The 18,792-nt window shown below is 35.4% G+C and overlaps 1 protein-coding gene across 1 annotated transcript in view; it reads left to right on the top strand.

The window, feature by feature from the left end:
- The window catches only part of megf6b (multiple EGF-like-domains 6b), a 99,601-nt gene that overhangs the window by 69,295 nt on the left and 11,514 nt on the right, over positions 1-18,792 (top strand). The window contains exons 8-28 of the mRNA XM_055184440.2: positions 893-1,015; positions 1,128-1,250; positions 1,349-1,486; positions 1,569-1,691; positions 2,430-2,552; positions 4,002-4,166; positions 4,378-4,509; positions 6,106-6,234; positions 7,363-7,491; positions 7,629-7,763; positions 7,889-8,023; positions 8,113-8,238; positions 10,518-10,649; positions 10,730-10,858; positions 11,016-11,147; positions 11,245-11,373; positions 11,460-11,588; positions 14,558-14,686; positions 14,950-15,078; positions 17,590-17,718; positions 18,054-18,182. Coding sequence (XP_055040415.2) covers positions 893-1,015; positions 1,128-1,250; positions 1,349-1,486; positions 1,569-1,691; positions 2,430-2,552; positions 4,002-4,166; positions 4,378-4,509; positions 6,106-6,234; positions 7,363-7,491; positions 7,629-7,763; positions 7,889-8,023; positions 8,113-8,238; positions 10,518-10,649; positions 10,730-10,858; positions 11,016-11,147; positions 11,245-11,373; positions 11,460-11,588; positions 14,558-14,686; positions 14,950-15,078; positions 17,590-17,718; positions 18,054-18,182 — 2,748 coding nt within the window. The remainder of the gene's footprint in view (positions 1-892; positions 1,016-1,127; positions 1,251-1,348; positions 1,487-1,568; positions 1,692-2,429; positions 2,553-4,001; positions 4,167-4,377; positions 4,510-6,105; positions 6,235-7,362; positions 7,492-7,628; positions 7,764-7,888; positions 8,024-8,112; positions 8,239-10,517; positions 10,650-10,729; positions 10,859-11,015; positions 11,148-11,244; positions 11,374-11,459; positions 11,589-14,557; positions 14,687-14,949; positions 15,079-17,589; positions 17,719-18,053; positions 18,183-18,792) is intronic.

Consider the following 18,792-nt stretch of genomic DNA (forward strand, 5'->3'; position numbering starts at 1 on the left):
GTGCACTGTACTGTACTGTACTTTACAGTACTCTACTCTACTGTAGTTTACTGTACTCTACTCTACTGTGATCTACTGTACTTTACTGCACTCTACTCTACAGTGGTCCACAGTACTGTACTTTACTGTACTCTACTGTGCTCTACTGTACTTTACTGTACTCTACTCTACTGTACTTTACTTTACTCTACTGTACTCTATTCTACTGTACGTGCGATGAGTTAGAAACATTTGCACAACCACAAACCATGGATGTAATGCATGACAATCAATGTCGTATTGGCAGAGAATAAAATTGAACTGTAACTGCACAAGTAATAAAATCTTGGGCTGTACTGGATTAAAGTACAGTATGTCTATACAGCCGCTCTCATCTTTTGAAGACCCAAAACAATCATTAGAACTAGACGAAAAAATTAGGCTTTAATGTGGCCAAAATATGATTTTGGTCTTTTGGGATTTACACTATGATTTAGATAATGATCATAGACAGCACAGATCTCTCTCTTTCTCTCTCATGTCTTATTTTCAGTGGTCATTTGAAGTTAAACACACACCTGTCTCATTTAAATGAAGGATCATAATTGCAGGCTAATTTCTATGGTTGTATTTTCAGCTGTGGGAAGAACAGACTTAAACACACTTACAGCACAATCAGAGCTGCATGATGGGAAGATGATATGAATCTTGCCAGATACATTTTCTAGTGTTCTTATATGGGATCTTTTAATAATATACAACATAATAAATATCATAATATATACAGAAGGCGGCAATCACAAACCTCTGTCAGTTTGTTTCATACTTTAAGTGATGTCAGAATAGTGTGTTCTTCAGGGTTATTTGCTGTGTTTTCTGTCATGGATGTGATGTATGTTCTCTGTCTTATCAGTGGAGAACCCTTGTGCCGCGAGGAACGGTGGATGTTCTCAGGTGTGTCGGAGGGAGAGCGATCATGCCAGCTGTGCATGTCATCCAGGTTACCAGCTGGCAGAGGACGGCAAGACTTGTGAAGGTAAAATAAACCTGACATGTGACAATACTATTAGGACTGAAGTATGCATGCTAAACTGTGCTGTTGAAGTGTAGTGTGCATGTGTGTATTTACACTGTGGGCTTTTTATTAGACATTGATGAGTGTCAGATGGGCCAGGCGGGTTGCGCTCATACATGCCAAAACACCAGAGGATCTTTTATGTGTGTTTGCAACGCTGCTTATGAATTGGGTGTTGATGGCAAGCAGTGCTACCGTGAGTATTTTCCCGAACAAAATGTGACAGATGCTTGGGAAATATCCTGTTGGCAGGTTGTTTTTCAGACTGTTTTTCTCTATGCTGTTGTTTGGCAGGTATTGAGATGGAGATCGTAAACAGCTGTGATCATAACAACGGTGGCTGTTCCCATCACTGTGAACATTCAACCACCGGACCCGTGTGCAGCTGTAACCAGGGATATAAGCTAGACGATGACCGCAAGTCCTGTATTGGTACACGAAAAGCTAAATATGATCATCATCTGTTGTACTGTACGAATAAAGTGAGGATAAAGTCGTTTTCTGTTTGTATCAGATATAAATGAATGTGGAGACGGCAGCTCTTGTTGTCAGCAGGAATGCACAAACTATCCTGGAGGTTATGAATGTTACTGTACAGCCGGGTATCGTCTGAATACTGATGGATGTAGCTGTGATGGTATGACAAATAAATAAATACATACAGATTTCAGAACAGTACTAAAGTCATACTATGCAATAACAAGTGTACTGTATAATAAGTTATGCAGTGACAATCTGTAAAGGGTTAACATTTTTACAAGATGTAATATAAGTCTCATGTGTGCCTAGAACGTGCCTGTGAAGTTTCAGCTCAAAATACCCCACATATTATTTATTAAAGCATGTCCAAATGCCCCTATTTGGGCAGGAGCAAAAAAGGGCTTGTTTGTATCTTTAAATGCAAATGAGCTTCAGCTTTCAATTAAAAAATAATTTGATTTGTGTAAATACAGTATGGTATCTTTACATCATGCTAACAAACACATTTAGAAAAGCTTTTGGATAAAATTAACCAGTCTGTCAGTACCTGTGGGCGGGGCTTTGTCAGTGTGATGTCACATTAACAAGAGAATCAAAACAGCATGTCTTATGAGACTGCTTTGGTTTATTGGGGATTTAAAAGGAGTGAGTCGATTTTTTTTTTATTGTAGGGTGCTTCACACACTTCCAACACACATTTATGTCCAAACACTTTGTTAAAGTGGATTTTACATATTATTGGCGCCTAAGTTTGCATAGATTTAGAGCTTGAGTTTGTGGTTAAAGGCTTGTGTTAGATACAAACTCTGCTTAAAATAGGTTAATAATAATAATAATATAGTGTTGCAAAGATGTTTATTTGAGAGATGATCACTTGATGTATATCTGATAACAGATATAGATGAATGTCTGGCTGAAAACGGAGGCTGTGATCACAGATGTCAGAACAGCGCTGGATCATTTCAGTGTTACTGTCGACGTGGTTATCGTCTGGATGAGGACCGGCGCTCATGTGATTGTGAGTTGTTACTCTTTTAAAACTCTTCTTTCTATGCGGGACTATGTGGCACGTAAAAAAAAATATTAGAAAAATCAGATCAATAAAATATAATCTAATGCAGTACTTCCCAATCCTGGTTCTCAAAGACCCCCAAAGTTTAAGATGCTTCCTTATTTAAAAAACCTGATTCAACTTATCAGCCTGTGTCCAAAATTGTAAACATGTTGATGAAGCTGATGAGTTAAATCAGGTGTGTTAAATAAGGAGACATCTAAAACTTTTTGGGAGGGGGTCCTCGAGGACCAGGATTGGGAAGAACTGATGTAATGCACTGCCAAAAATTACTTTCTAGTTTAGTATTTTTGTCTTGTTTTAAGTACAAATATCTAAATATTCTTAAATCAAGAATCAAGAATTTTCTTGATGAGCAAAATGCCCTAAGAAATTTAGTCTAGTTTTTAGAAAAAAAATATCAAATTTTAAGTGAGTTTGTGCTTAAAACAAGCAAAAAAATCTGCCAATAGGGTAAGAAAAAAATAAAAAAATAAAATAAAAATTATCTTACCCCATTGGCAAATTATATGAAGGGTTTCGTTGCAAAACGAGATAACCACCGTTTTTTTAATTGTTCAGAAATCTCGTTTTTTGGTTGTGCATTCCAATTAATTTCAATGCAACTGCAGTTGGTTTGTTTTTATTTAAACTTTCATAACTTAAAAAATACAGCTAAGAAGCACCATAAAACAAAATAATAACATGATAACATAATAATAAACATGTTTTGACAAAAATGTTAAACAATGGATTTAACTCGTTTTGCAACGAAACTCTTCATATATATATATTGCTTGTTTTAAGCACAAATTCACTAATATTTGATATTTTTTTGTCTAAAAACTAGACTTATTTTCTAAGGTAGTTTTGCTCATTAAGAAAACTCATCTTGATTTAAGAATTTTTACATATTTGTACTAAAACCAAGACAAAAATACTAAGCAAGAAAGTAACTACACTGCAAAAAACTGATTTTCAAGAAATATAATTCTTAAATTAAGATGCTTTAATTTAAGATGCTTTTTCTTGATGAGCAAAATGACCCAAGAAAACAAATTTAGTTTTTAGACCAAAAACATCAAATTTAAGTGAATTTGTGCATAAAATAAGCAAACAAATCTGCCAGTGGGGTAAGCACATTTTTCTTGAATTTAGTGTTTAAGAAAAATTTTCAAGACTTTTTTGCTTACCCCATTGGCAGATATTATTATTTTTTGCTTGTTTTATGCACAAAACTAAAAACTACACTTTTTTTTCTTGGTTAATTTTGCTCATCATGAAAAAGCATCTTAATTTAAGAAATTTTTAATATTTTTACTGAAAACAAGACAAAAATACTAAAAATGTTTTTTCTTGAAAATTAATTTTTTGCAGTGTATTATGTTTTGTAGTAAAGTTTGTTTGTGTGCTCAGCACTACAGGAAGCAGTAGAGGTTTTAAGCAGCGGTCAGGCTGTGGAAGCTCCTCGACCTCAGCTGATGATCCTGCAGGACTACGAGCAGATCCTGGAGAGATACGATGATTATGAGGAAGACACCGGAGAGCTGCGAGCTGAAAACACTTTAACTGAGAAGTTCAGTAAGTTGACTGAAGCTCTTCTTTAAAACCTACGATACAATTAAAGACATCATACACACTTTTGTCCTGACACAAAAGCGTACATCAGCACATGTATAACTAAAGATGTAGTGGTTTGAGCAACCTGAAGAAATTATTAATATTATAACATGACATTTTTCTTCTCATCTCATTTCTTCTTCTGCTCTCCTCCTCTCATCTGTTTTTTTAGTATGTCTGAACGAGTCATTCGGCTCTGACTGTAGTCTGTCCTGTGAGGATTGTGTTAATGGTGGAGTGTGTAATGCACACAAAAGTGGCTGTGATTGTCTTGACGGTTGGACTGGAATCATCTGTAATCAAAGTGAGTTGCAGCAATAGCTGCGTTTCCATGAAAGATTCACACAAAACTTTCTAAATTTTGAAAAAACTATTGCCAAATGACAATGTTTGTTATGCGAATAAAACATCATTTGTTTTTTCGCAATAAGTCAAAAACCGCAGCGAAGAGTGTGTTCGACTTTGTATAGCACTGCGCAGGCCGACATCCGGATGACATCAAGCGAGAGCAAGTCATACAGAGCAGTCGGCTCTTGTGAATCGCTCTTGCGTTGATGTCACGCACTTGACGCTTCTTGTAACGGCGTATGAAGTCAAACACAGCTTTCCTGTCTTGTCCTTCAACCAAACATACCACGCCATATTCAAGGAATGATTATGTGACTTTTACACATGACCTGTAAATGCAAAAAAAAAAATAAACTGTTGCCAATGCAGTTTTGCGATATATACATTTTTTGAATTGCCTAAAAAACCACCTCACCTCACCCTCCATTGGGCTCATTTTCAGTTCATGATGCTGTTAGATACTTTAACAAGGTTTTTTGAACCACTAGAACACTTTAAACTAGGGCTGTCAAACGCAAATTAATTTTAACACCATTAATTTTATTAACACGATTAACGCAACGCCCAATTTATGTTTGACCTTTTGTCTAACCCATAGTTGTATAAATGTGGCCCATGCTGTCTAAATGAGTCGGAGGTTTTCATAAAATGTGTTTTTAATTTGTGATTAAATGCGAGTTAACTCATGACAATCATGCGATTAATCTAGATTAAATATTTTAATCGATTGACAGTCCTACTTTAACTCTTTCCCCGTCAATGACAAGTTATCTCGTCAATTAAAGGATTAGTCCATTTTCTAAAAAAAAATCCCAATAATTTACTCACCACAATGCCATCCAAAATATTGATGTCTTTCTTTGTTTAGTTGAGAAGAAATTATGTGTTTTGAGGAAAACATTCCAGGATTTTTCTCACTTTAATGGACCCCAACACTTCAAAGGACTCTAAACGATCCCAAACGAGGCATAAGGGTCTTATCTAGAGAAACAATTATCATTTTTAGCAATAAAAATAAAAATAAGCACTTTTAAATCACAACTTCTCATCTTCCGCCAGTCCTGTGATGCGGAGTGTAAAAGTGCGTATTTTTTATTTTTCTTGCCAAAAATGACAAATTAATTGTACACTCCGTGTATGTTTTGATAATCGTTCTGAAAAATACCCCTATTTAAGAGTTTATAAGCAGAGAAAAAAAAATATGGAAAGAATGAAACAGTTATTTTTTCCCAATTTGATTGTTTGTTTATTATTTGTTGGAAAGCAGAGGGTCTGTTCTTTCATTTGTTATATTTGAATGTTTATATATTTTTTGAAGAAAATTTTCCTGGAAACTTTTGTGAAAGTCACAAAACTGCTGGTGGGCAACTTAAAAAAAAAAAAAGGCTGAATGAGTTTAACACATCTCAGATGTACTAATTATGAACTTTAGTAATCATTTCAAGTGTCTTGGTCATTGTTTGTATTGTTTATCATGTGTACAGTATGTGTGAGAGCCGATCAGTTGTGTATCATTGCAGTAAATGTGTTTCTCTGTGTTTCTGTGTCGCAGCGTGTCCGGCAGGCTGGTTCGGCAGAAACTGTTCATTCAGTTGTAAGTGTAAGAATGATGGTGTGTGTGATCCGGTCACAGGCAGCTGCAGATGTCCACCGGGTGTCAGTGGAGAGCTGTGTCAGGACGGTCAGTTTATATCAGCATCTTTAAAAGGAAGAGTTCACAGCTGATTGTAACCATTGACTTCTATAGTAGGAAAACAAATGAAAGGAAACCTTATGAAAGTATTGTGATAAATGATGAAGAAGATATTTTGATGAATGATGGTAAGCACACAGTTTATGGTGCCCGTTGAATTCCATCATACTTGTTTTTCCTACTATGGAAGTCAATGGTTACAATCAACTGTGTTTTTACCATCATTTATTAAAATATCTTCTTTGTGCTCATCAAAAAAAGAAAATCATACAGATTTAGAACAAAATAAAAATGAGAAAAGGATGACACTCTCCTCTTATACATTTTTCTTATGAAGCTCCTACAAATGCATTTACAATCGTAATTTTTCACTGCATGTCTATATTAAATCCTGACACAGTAATAGTTTTTAAAGATGCGTTTGCACTGAGGCAAGCTGTAAATCTGGCCCTAAATGTACAGTATATGGGGCAGTTACAAAAATGGTTTGGCAAGATGAGACATTCAAAAATCTTTTTAAAAAACTTGTTTTGAAAGCATGCATTTAGGTTTATTTCAATGCAAAAAGTGTATTTATGTAATTTTTTTGCAATAAAAAATTACATTTGCACCATTTTTATAAAAGTTAAGACTGAATGGACCTGAAAATGTCAAATGGTGTAACCGCCAATTGCGCCAAAGAATGAGAAATATGAAATATTTTATCCACCTTGATGGCATGTACGCGTAATCATCAAAAAAATAATTTAAAAATATAATTTTATTAGTTATTTCTAAATGTAAATTTTAATGTATTTTGTTATATTTGTTCTGACAAATGCTGAAATTTCAAAGTAATCTTTGAGAAATGAAAAAAATCATATTACACCACATTGACATTTTTGCAATTATCCCCCAAATATTCTTTTAAAAATAAATAAAACCAGAAATTTTAGACTTGGTCTTCAAAAAAGAGAATGTATGCAAGTAATCTCCCATTTTTTTATTATTTTAACCCTTTTACATTTAATTTGACCATACGGACACAAAGTAATTAACGTCACGTCATTGACCCATATATGATTATATAATAATATAATACTGTACATCAGTCTGTCCACTCTTGTGTTTATTTAGGTTGTCCAAAGGGTTTCTATGGCAAGTTTTGTAATAAGAAATGTAATTGTGCTAACAACGGACGCTGTCATCGGACATACGGTGCGTGTCTGTGTGACCCGGGACTGTATGGACGCTTCTGCCACCTGCGTGAGTAACTTTATTTTAAGACAGCTAGTTTATTTGAACATTATAGGCCTACAGTCATCATAAACCCAACCTAGACCTATGGACAAGTGTTTTCATTGTTATATGTTGTGTTAAATTTTGTAATTGACTCTGTGCAGCGTGTCCTCGGTGGATGTTTGGACCGGGCTGTTCTGAAGAGTGTCGCTGTGTGCAGCAGAACACTGTAGAGTGTCATCGTCGCCATGGCACCTGCATCTGTAAGCCTGGTTACCGGGGCGACACCTGCAAAGATGGTGAGTGTGCATATAACAGAAATGTAATAACTAATAAAAATGAACAGTTTGTTGTTAATATACCCATCAGAACTCAATATCTCTGGTCTGATATGCTGAACATCACTGGTTGTTTCCTCATATAGTGTGTGAATCAGGCCTCTATGGCTCTGGGTGTAAAATGAAATGTTCATGTCCACCTGGAGTGTTGTGTGATCATGTGACTGGGGCGTGTCAACCCCAGTGTCCAGCTGGAAAGAGAGGAGAGAAATGTGATGAAGGTAAAGCCTGGTTGATAAAGACTGGTTGTTTTTCTAAACTTATTGCGTCTAACATGACATGTTCTGTGAATTTGTCGCTGCTTTTATAGATTGTGTCGATGGGAGATTTGGGATTGGCTGCTCTCAATCATGTGACTGCTCAGGTGCATCATGTGACAAGATCACTGGCCAATGTGTGTGCCCCGCTGGGACATTTGGAGAACGCTGTGAGAAAGGTGCCTGCTCTCTTGTTGACACATCATGTTGTACTTTGATTGCGTGAATTTTAACTGTTTAAATTCCTGATTCTGCATTTATTATGAATATTTAGGGGTGAGCGGGACTAATGCAGAGTTTTCTATAAGCTAAAACATTGGTTTAACCCTTAAACAGTTTTTGGGGTCCAGGGCACCCCTACTGGACTTTTCCTTCATTTTTTAAAAGTGTTACCTTCATCTCAGGGACATGAAACTCTGTGACTCTTCCTAAATAATCTATCTAAACATGCACAAAAAAGAACTAGGCTTGATTTGGTTGTTCTAAAGGTCTGTTAAAAAATTTTACCGTTTAAGGTGTTCGGGGTCAAAATTACCCCACATTGAAAATGAATAGGAAAATGAAAAAAAATTAATTTTTTCATTTTGTTTGTCAAAAAAATTATAGCAAATCCAATATAAATATGAACATTTCTACATATTAACCAAGGTCTGGTCCTGGAGCATAAATGAGAAGTGGAACGAACTTTCCATCTCATACACACACAAAAAAACTGATTTTTTTTGTGTATTTCAGAATGTTTAAATATATATTCACAAAATATATATCATAAAATGTGAGAAGAAGTTGAAGCATCAAGGAAAAATAAAGCAAAACTAAAGAGCTCTTTGCTCCCCCTACAGGTTAGAAGCGTAATTGTCCATTACCACTTTTGTAAATACTGCAGCATAGCTGGCTCTGATTGGATTGTAGGTCTGCCGTAAAGCAAGTTTTTGTAGTTTTCACTCGAACTACAGGACCGCAACCCGACTGTTTTAAACTTCTTTAGTGCGGTTTTGGCCGATAGAGGGCTGTAAAGTGAATGTGAAAGTGCCGTTCACCCTGTTACGAGCGGATGAACGACTGAAACTTTTTTGGAAACGTTATTTTAGGTAAAAAAAACACTTTGGTGTTGCTTTAAGTGAAAATTAAATGAATCCCTACAGTATGGACCTCTATTGGATATATGAGGTCATTGCACTTTCTTTCTTTAATTATTATTTCTAAAGTTTTTCCACAAACCAGCAGATGTCAGTATTCTATCCCTAACACATAGAGCAATGTCAAAAAACTATTTAGATTTTATTAAGATCGACATTTAAGTGATTTTTTTCTTTAACTCATTCCCCGCCAGCCATTTTTCGAAAAGTTGCCCGCAAGCATTTTTTATGATTTTCACAAAAGTTTCACAAAATGCCTTCCAGGATTTTTTTCCGAAAAATATATAAACACACAAATATATCAAACAAACAATAACAAAGTGAAAAATTGTTTCATCCTATCTATATTTTTTCTCTGCTTATAAACTCTTAAATATTGGTATTTTCCTTTAAAAATACAATATTTTTTTAGTAAAAAGCTGAAATATTAGCATTTTTGTAAAGGAATCTAGATTAGAGATCAGATTCAGAACGAGGATCAAACATACACAAAGTTTAAAATTAGTTAATAACGTTTTGGCTTCAGATTTTCCATAAATTGAGTAAGTCCACCATCTAGCGGACTATCACGGTATTGCACATTAACATTACAATTCTTCAGAAACACGTTTTTTATGCAAATTATTTTTTTCTTAATTGACGAGATAACTTGTCAATGGCTGGAAAAGTAAAAAAAAAATTTTTTCACGATCCAATTTATGGCCTACACTGTAAAAACACTTTGCTGCCTTAAAATTGTTTGTTAAATCAACTCAAATTCACAAGTCATGTCAACAGAGATGAGTTGTCACAACTCACAAAATACAGCTGAGAAAAGTCAACTTAACTTTATAAGTTATAACAACTCACCTGTAGTTATAACAACTCATCTCTAGTCAGGATAAATAATAGTAAGTTGAAATGACTTGTAAAATCGAGTTGATTCAACAAACAATTTTAAGGCAGCAAAGGTCTTTTTACAGTGTAGTTAAGTAATTGTGCAGTAAATAGGTAAAAAAAAACTCCACAAAAAAACAGCATAAATGTATAGTTGCGAAGTAAATAAAAACAATTATATATAGTTTTCCATATAAAAAAAGTATATTTCCTTATGCAATCGCTCTTTAAAAGTCTATAAGACCCCAAACACCAAAAACTTTATCCTTTTTGAACACTGATTAAGGGTTAATATGGTTATTGCATTCAGGTTAATGTGTTTATACTTTATTCGATTTGCTTAATTGCAATACAAGCTGATTTGAATTCACATCAGATATTCTTCTCATGTATGTAAAATAATTTATGTCCAATTTTTTCATTGCATGTCATTGAAACACCAGAGTGTGCTGAAGGTCAGTGGGGTCTTGACTGTCGGGAATCGTGTCCGGTTTGTGAAAACGGAGGCGTTTGTAACAAACGTAACGGCACTTGTATATGTTCACCGGGATTCATTGGCAGATTGTGTCAGAACTGTAAGTTGTGTTTGTTTGTCAAATGTAGATACATTTCTTATAGTATGTAGCGTTTCGTGAACTTCAGTGTTTGTTTGTAGCGTGTCCTGCGGGTCGGTTCGGTCAGGGTTGTCAGCTCAGATGTTCCTGTGATAATGGAGTTCGATGTGACCCCGTTAGCGGACGCTGCTCGTGTCCTGCAGGCCGGACGGGACACAACTGCAAAAAAGGTACTACTATTATTTAAAGGAATAGTTCACCGAATAATAGCCTTTAATTAGCCTTTTAGCATTAGTTTCACAGTGACCGAGTGTAATCTTGCTAATCTTTTTGTAATTCATGTATATATAATCTATATACTGTGTATTATGTGTGTGTTTATTGCAGCGTGTGATGTTGGTCGCTGGGGTGTGGATTGTGCGAGTGTTTGCGACTGTCAGAACGGTGACGGAGGATGTGATGCACAAAACGGACGCTGTCATTGTGAGGCAGGATTCACGGGACCATCATGTGACCAAAGTGAGCAGATGTTTCTCAATTTTTGTATTTAACCAATACAACAATTTTGGGTATGTCCGAGTGTTCGTGAATAATCTGTGTCCTATTTCTGTCCCAGAATGCCCTGCCGGTACTTTTGGACCCGGCTGTGAGCAACGCTGCCAGTGTGACAATCAGGCATCATGTGATCATGTGAGCGGGGCTTGTGTCTGTAAGGTTGGCTGGACTGGAACTTTCTGTGAAAAGCGTAAGATTTCTTCACTTGATTTATAACATTTGTGTTTATGGTTTGTGTTGCTGCTGTTATACTGCTGTGAGTGTTTGTGTTTACAGGCTGTCCACAAGGATTTTATGGTCTGGATTGTCAACAGAAGTGTTTGTGTATGAATGGAGCTCTATGCAGTCACATCTCTGGTGAATGTTCCTGTCTGCCAGGCTGGATCGGGACACATTGTAACCAGAGTGAGCATATTTATAAAAATTTAAATATATTACATTTTACAATTTTTTTGCAAATTTTCTTTTACCTAAAGTCCATTTGCTTGTAAAAGAACATTGGGTCTCATTCACTAAGTAAGGGATAATGTAGAGGCAGCCGGTAGTTATCGGGAAATAACTACCGGCTGCCTCTACATTATCCCGCTTATTACACGGCTACTTGCCACATAAGAAAAAAATCTGGACGTGAATATGAATTTGAAACATTTTATTGGCATATTTGTTTTAAATTAACATTTTTATCCTTCCGCGAAACTTTGCACAGATGCATAAAATGATCGTAATACATTATTAAGATCCTCTGCTTCATACTTGTCTGTCTCCATTTTTTTCTCTTTTAGCCAGTCTTTGAGAAGTTTTAATGCCCATTCTGTATTTTTTTGAGTGTTGGCTTTGTAGCTGTCATGCTCTATTTTGTCAAGTTCAGTCTCAGTAAGCTCTCTGTGTCTTGTCGTTGTTCGCTCTTCTATCCAGTGTTTAAATGTTTTGTTTTTTTCCGTACATGTTAAAATGAATGTCAAACTTTTCCATTCTTAATTGTGGTTGTCCAGTGTTTGTCACAAGATGGCGCCAAACGGTAATCTTTGTTGGCGCGGAGCGATTTTAAACATACAAGTACTCCCGGCTATGCGTTATTACTTTGGAGCGGTTATTATTTGAAAAGAACGAACCTGCAAATGTCTCAACTGACCAATCAGAATCAAGCATTCCAGAGAGCTGTGTAATAAGCATGCATACGCACAAATTTGTACGGACATGCATACGGACGGGCGTTTTAAGTTACAAAGTATGATTCAACATAAACTTTCATACAAAAATTTCTTTTAAATGTATACAAAAACGTAAGAACAACTTAGACCACACGTGCACAATAATGGAAAAAGAATCCTATAATATATATCCGTGTTATATATTTTATATATTTTTTTCCTTGTTCATGATTATTGCGCACGTGTGGTCTTACGTTTTTGTATAAATTTAAAATAAATTTGAATATGAAGTTTTTGTTGAATCATGATTTGTAAGTTAAAACCTTCGAACAAATTTGTGCGTACGCATGCTTAGTGAATGAGACCCATTAACTTGTGGGCAGAGGTGTAAAGAAGTGAAGTATTTTTACTCACTACTCAACTATCTGTACTTTATCACTGTACTTTTTCTTTTACCTCACTACATTTCATAAATACAATTTGTTTTATACCTTTAATACTTAAGTTCATAACAATGTAGTATACTTTCTTATTAATACTCAAGTCAAACTTGAGTACTAGATTTTAGCTCTATCCCCACCATTAATTTGTTCATTTCAAATAAAAGAAAATGCTTCCCTCCCAATGACGAGTTTTTCCAGCAATCCATATATACGCTATTATCCACCAGATGGCGCTCTTACCCAACTTATACAACCCAGATGCAATTTCTCACGTCAAACAGTTTTAATCATCGCTCTGAATCGGGTTTCTATCAGAAGTCTTACACAAAAACGCAATTGTTTTAGCTTTTTGCTCAAAATTTGGTATTTTAAAAGAATCCTACCCATATTTGAGAGGTGATATAAAGGGAACAAATAAAGGTAGGATGAAATTGTGTTTCATTTGATATATTGTGTGTTTATGTATTTAAAGAAGAAAATTTTTTGAAAGGCATTGAACTTTTGTGTTATAAAAAATGCTAGCGTTGGCCAGTGTTGGGAGTAACGCATTACAAGTAACGTCCATAACTATAATATTACTTTTCTGAAGTAACGAGTAAAGAAATGCATTACTTCATAAATGTACATATTAATATTTGATTTACTTTTTAAAAAAAGTAATGCAAGTTACTTTTCAGTTTAATTTATTCGATGTAAAAAAACAATGTACTGCGTTAAACTGAACGTATTAACGTAGATTTACACACTCTATGCGTGAGTGCCTGAGCGGTAACAGTTTCAGTCAGAAACGGAGATGGCAGGCCAGAGCTTAACGTTTTTGCGATGGAAATATGAAATTTCTGAATGTAGAACTTCTCAGTCATAAAAACATCTGAAAGTGATCAAGCCTCAGCAAAGTAAGAATAAGTAACACAAAAGCATTACTTTCCATGAAAAGTAACTAAGTAACGCAATTAGTTACTTTTTTGGGTAGTAACTTAATATTGTAATCCATTACTTTTAAAAGTAACTTTCTCCAACACTGGCGTTGGCTGGCAACTTTTTTTTTAAAACACTGGCGGGGAAAGAGTAAAATGTAATTAAAGGTGGATCGTGTAACTTTTAGGAGGATCTCTTGACAGTAATGCAGAATAATATACATAACTATGTTGTCATTGGTGTTTAAGTACTTTACAAAATAATTATTTTTAATAAATGGCCTTATAAAAACATGCGCCGTGGGTCCTTAAATGGAAGTCGCCATCATGTTTCTACAGTAGCCCTAAAGGGACAAACTGTTCTATAGAGCGTTTCATCATTATGTTGTCTCAGATGATGACATGTTTGTCCTGTGGCGGCTAGCATATGCGTTTTAAAATTGAGGGTTGAGCTGATGAATGCAATTCACTGCTAAAATTTACACACACCACCTTTAAAGTGACACTATAAATATTTTCATTTTCCAGCTCCGCTAGAGTTAAACATTTGATTTTTTTGGATTTTTTGGATTTGGAGCATCCCTTTGATAGCCTAATAAAAAGTATAATGTTACGCAATCAAAAATTGTTGAGTACTTCACTCCTGTGCAATGGAACCAAATACAATTTTCAATATGACTCTTTTTGCATTTTAAATCTGTTAATAAAAACCCGAAATATTACCTTGTTTAACAAAAAGTTCAGCTGTTTTTCCGATTTCGCAAAAGCTTTGAATACATTTTATGATCATAATTCCTCGCTTTATGAGCACATCTGTCTTTCAGCTTAACAGAGAAATTAATGTGAGTAATATTTCTGTTCAGCGTGTGCTGTCGGATTCTACGGTGACGGCTGTTCTCAGATCTGTGTGTGTCATAATAACAGCAGCTGTAACGCAGTGAGTGGTCAGTGTGAATGCAGCGCTGGCTGGACTGGAAACACCTGCTCACAACGTAAGATCACTTCTGCTTCATCACATCACATTCCCTCAGTCGTGATAGAGAAAATACAAAGAAAGTTTGCATATAAACGTCCATCATGTTTACAATATGCTAGACATTCAGACATTTATAAAATCTGGCCGCTTTTAAAGGCAACCAGTCATTATTTTCATATGTTATGGATTGAATGACAAACTGTTATGTCTGTGGTTTAAAAGTTGGACTTCTGTTGGTTTATTTGTATTTGTATTTTTTTTTTTTTATGTATTTTCCAGAATGCTCTCCAGGGCTTTTTGGGTTGGGTTGTGCTCAGAGATGTCTGTGCCAAAATGGAGGCTTGTGTGACCCTGTGAACGGTCGCTGCGTTTGTCCGAGTGGATGGACCGGCTCAGCCTGCGAGCGCGGTGAGAGAGATTAACGACATACCACAAATATTCAGACACACTTTTCATTTAAAGACAATTTTCAAGTGAAACGTTTCTTGAAAAGAAGTCTGTTTACAATTACCAAACGATTTTTTTGAAGCAAATAAATCTTAGGATGCCTGGTTGTTGCCAGATGTTAAAGAAACATGCTTCAGTGGGATTTTCCATCACATAGGACTTTCTTGCTTCAATAAAACACAAAAAACTGTCAGATTGTTATAGACTGTCAGCCTCAGGCTACATTTACCATAATGCGTTTTCATTTTAAATCACAGTACTTTTGGTTGACTATATCCGATTTGTTTTCTACATCATTTTTAACTCTTTTCCCCTGCTTCAGTGTTTTATAAGTTGTGTAACTGTGGGTTCACACAAGCCGAGTTTGAGGCGTCAAATTCGCGTCTACCGTGTCTAGTTTGCCGCTTAAACATTTTGAGTTTACACGCTGAAAGCCGCGTGTGAAATTCTACTCATCGAGCCTTTCACACGGAAATTCGCGTCATGGGAGGGGCTTCTGCGACTTCGCTTACTTCCTGTAATCTCCTCAGTACTAGAGCAAGCTCCTGATTGGTTAACATGGCACTTTTTTCGGTCAAAGTTCACATTTTTCAAATCGTGCATTTCCCACGGCAACGCTCAATTCGCACCATTCGCCCAAACTAGATGCACGAATGAGGCATAATCGCGTCTACCGTGCCGCGTTACACGTCTCATTCGCCGGGTGAGACCTCCAGATGCACGTCAACGCGTCTTCACATTGACTTAACATTGAAATCACTCGCGCTTGACCCCTCTACCGCAGCTGGTGTGAACACAGCATAAGAGCGCCTCATAGTGGATAGTAACAGAAATATGGATTGCCGTAAAAACTTTTGTCATTGGCAGGGATGCGTTTTCTCTTAATTGACGAGATAACTTGTCAGTGGTTGAATGACTTAAAAGCACCTCATATATGATGTCAGGATTTATACTAAACACTTGGGGAAACAATTCAAAGTAGACATACTGACCCGAAACAGCTTAAAGGACAAGTTCGGTATTTTACACTTAAAGCCCTGTTTTCAGATTGTTTATGGTGAAATAGAACGGTTTTGACTGAAATTTCGACATATGCGGCTGCCCCTCCCACCTCTACAATGGGTTTAATGGTGCACTGGAACAATCCTTCCTAAAATGCATTAAACTTTCGTTTACAAAGACGTGAAACTCACCGAGTGGTTTTAGCTCAAAATACCATACAATAATTTATTATAACATGTTAAAATTGCCACTTTGTAGGAGTGAGCTAAAATGTGCCGTTTTGGGGTGTGTTCTTTTAAATGCAAATGAGTTGATCTATGCAATAAATGGCAGTGCCGTGGTTGGATAGTGCAGATTAAGGGGTGGTATTGTCCCCTTCTGACATCACAAGGGGAGCCAAATTTCAATTATATATTTTTTCACATGCTTGCAGAGAATGGTTTACCAAAACTAAGTTACTGGGTTGATATTTTTCACAATAAAATTAGGTCAATAAAAGCACTGGGGACCCAATTATAGCACTTAAACATGGAAAAAGTCCGTTTTTCATGACATGTTCTTTTTAATCTCAAGGTTTAAGAAGTAGGAAGAAGACTGGTTATTAGGCATAACGCATAATCTATGATATGTGCCCCTGTCTGTAAAACCCCAGCTAAAGTATTTTTTTGTGATTTACTGTTTTCTACATAAAATCATCCTTAAATAATGTAAAGAACATTCTTTGGAAAATAAATATTTTAATATATTTAATACTTACTGAGTAAGATCATGTCAAGTATTAAAATCAGTGATTGAAATCACACTTTGATGCTCCTAATACTTTAGTCTGGCTTTCACAGACAGGGTCATGGTGTTAGCCTCCAAATTTGTTTTAAAATAAAAAAATAATTGCTTCGCTTTGTATTGTTCATACTATAGGGTTAGTGATAAAAAAACGAATGTTTAAATTCTGCATAACCCACACGGTTTATAATACAAAAAGATGATATTTTAATATACATATGGTAACCACACAGCTGATTGTAATCATTGACTTCCATAGTAGGAAAACAAATACGATGAAAGTATTGTGATAAAGTATAAAGAAGATATTTTGATAAATGATGGTAAGCACACAGTTGACGGTACCCATTGAATTCCATTGTATTGTTTTCCTACTATGGAAGTCAATGGTTAAAATCAGCTGTGTGGTTATGATAATTTATCAAAATATCTACTTTTGTGTTCATCAATTCAAACAATGTCAACTTTGCATTAAAAATGACATAATTAAACAAATGACACTTAATGACCGTTTTCATAAATGTGCATAAAATCTCCTTCATGTTCATGACACAGGTGATGTCATGATTATGAAGGTGTCATGTCAATCTTATGAACTTTTTATTTTTGGGTGAACTATCCCTTTAAGAGATGTTTTCTGAATTTTTTTATGGTTTTTGTCTTTGTCGTATGTTGCACATCTCTCAGAATGTCCAGCGGGTCGATTCGGGTCGGACTGTCAGGAGAGCTGTGAGTGTCAGAACGGTGGTCAGTGTGACAGACAGACGGGTCGTTGTGTTTGTCAACCGGGTTGGACCGGAGAGCTCTGTGAGAACGGTAAGAACATAACATGATGGTCTGCTAACCTGAAGGTTTAAGTACAGTAGAGCTTTTGTTAAATAGCAAATGTTATAATTAAACACGCTTCTATTAGTCCTTATTTAAATAAAGTAAGAATTTGGCTCCTTCTAGTGGTCAATTACAAACATTGATGATGTTAATTAAAAAGATTTGAATAAGCTTCCTAAGTTGAATAGAGTTCACAAATATCATATCTACTCCTTAAACTGTGGCCACCACAGAAAAAAACAACTCAATCTACAGTACACTTTATCTTTAACCAGACTAACTTATGTTTTATTTCACACAAAAAAAACGTTGTGTTTTGTCAGCGTGTATGTCAGGGCGTTTTGGATCCGTCTGTGAGGGTCGATGTGATTGTGAGCACAACGCTCCCTGTCATCCCGTGAATGGAGATTGTTTCTGTTCTGCTGGATGGAGAGGAAGACGCTGTGAGAAAGGTCAGTCACATTACATACATGATCTTCAGTACAATTTCAGGATTTTATTTTACACAATGATACATTTTTATTCCTCAAGGTAAAATAGTAGATGCTTAAAACAAAAAAAATGAAACAATTGTTTGCTTAAAACAAGCAAAAAAAATGAATAAGAAAATTTTTCTTGAAATAAGTTTACTTTTTTCATAAACACTTAATTCAAGAAAAAAAAAGTATTCCAATGGGAGATTTTTTGCTTGTTTTAAGCACTTAATTCGCTTAAATGTAATATTTTTTGACTTATTTTCTAAATAAGGATCTGCAGATTTCTCTCAGATACTTATGATTTTAAAATCATTTTTTGCGGTGCAAAAGAAGATATTTTGATAAATGATGGTAAGCACACACACTGCAAAAAAAAAAAAAATGATTTTCAAGAAAAAAAATGTTCTTAGTATTTTTGTCTTGTTTTCAGTAAAAATACCTAAAAATTCTTAAATTAAGATGCTTTATCTTGATGCAAAATGACCCAAGAAAATAAGTCTAGTTTTAAGTTTTAAGTGATTTTGTGCATAAAACAGGCAAAAAATCTGCCAATGGGGGGTCGTTTTGCTCATCAAGAAAATGCATC

The sequence above is a fragment of the Misgurnus anguillicaudatus genome, chromosome 14 (assembly GCF_027580225.2).
Source record: "Misgurnus anguillicaudatus chromosome 14, ASM2758022v2, whole genome shotgun sequence".
NCBI classification, from domain to species: domain Eukaryota; kingdom Metazoa; phylum Chordata; class Actinopteri; order Cypriniformes; family Cobitidae; genus Misgurnus; species Misgurnus anguillicaudatus.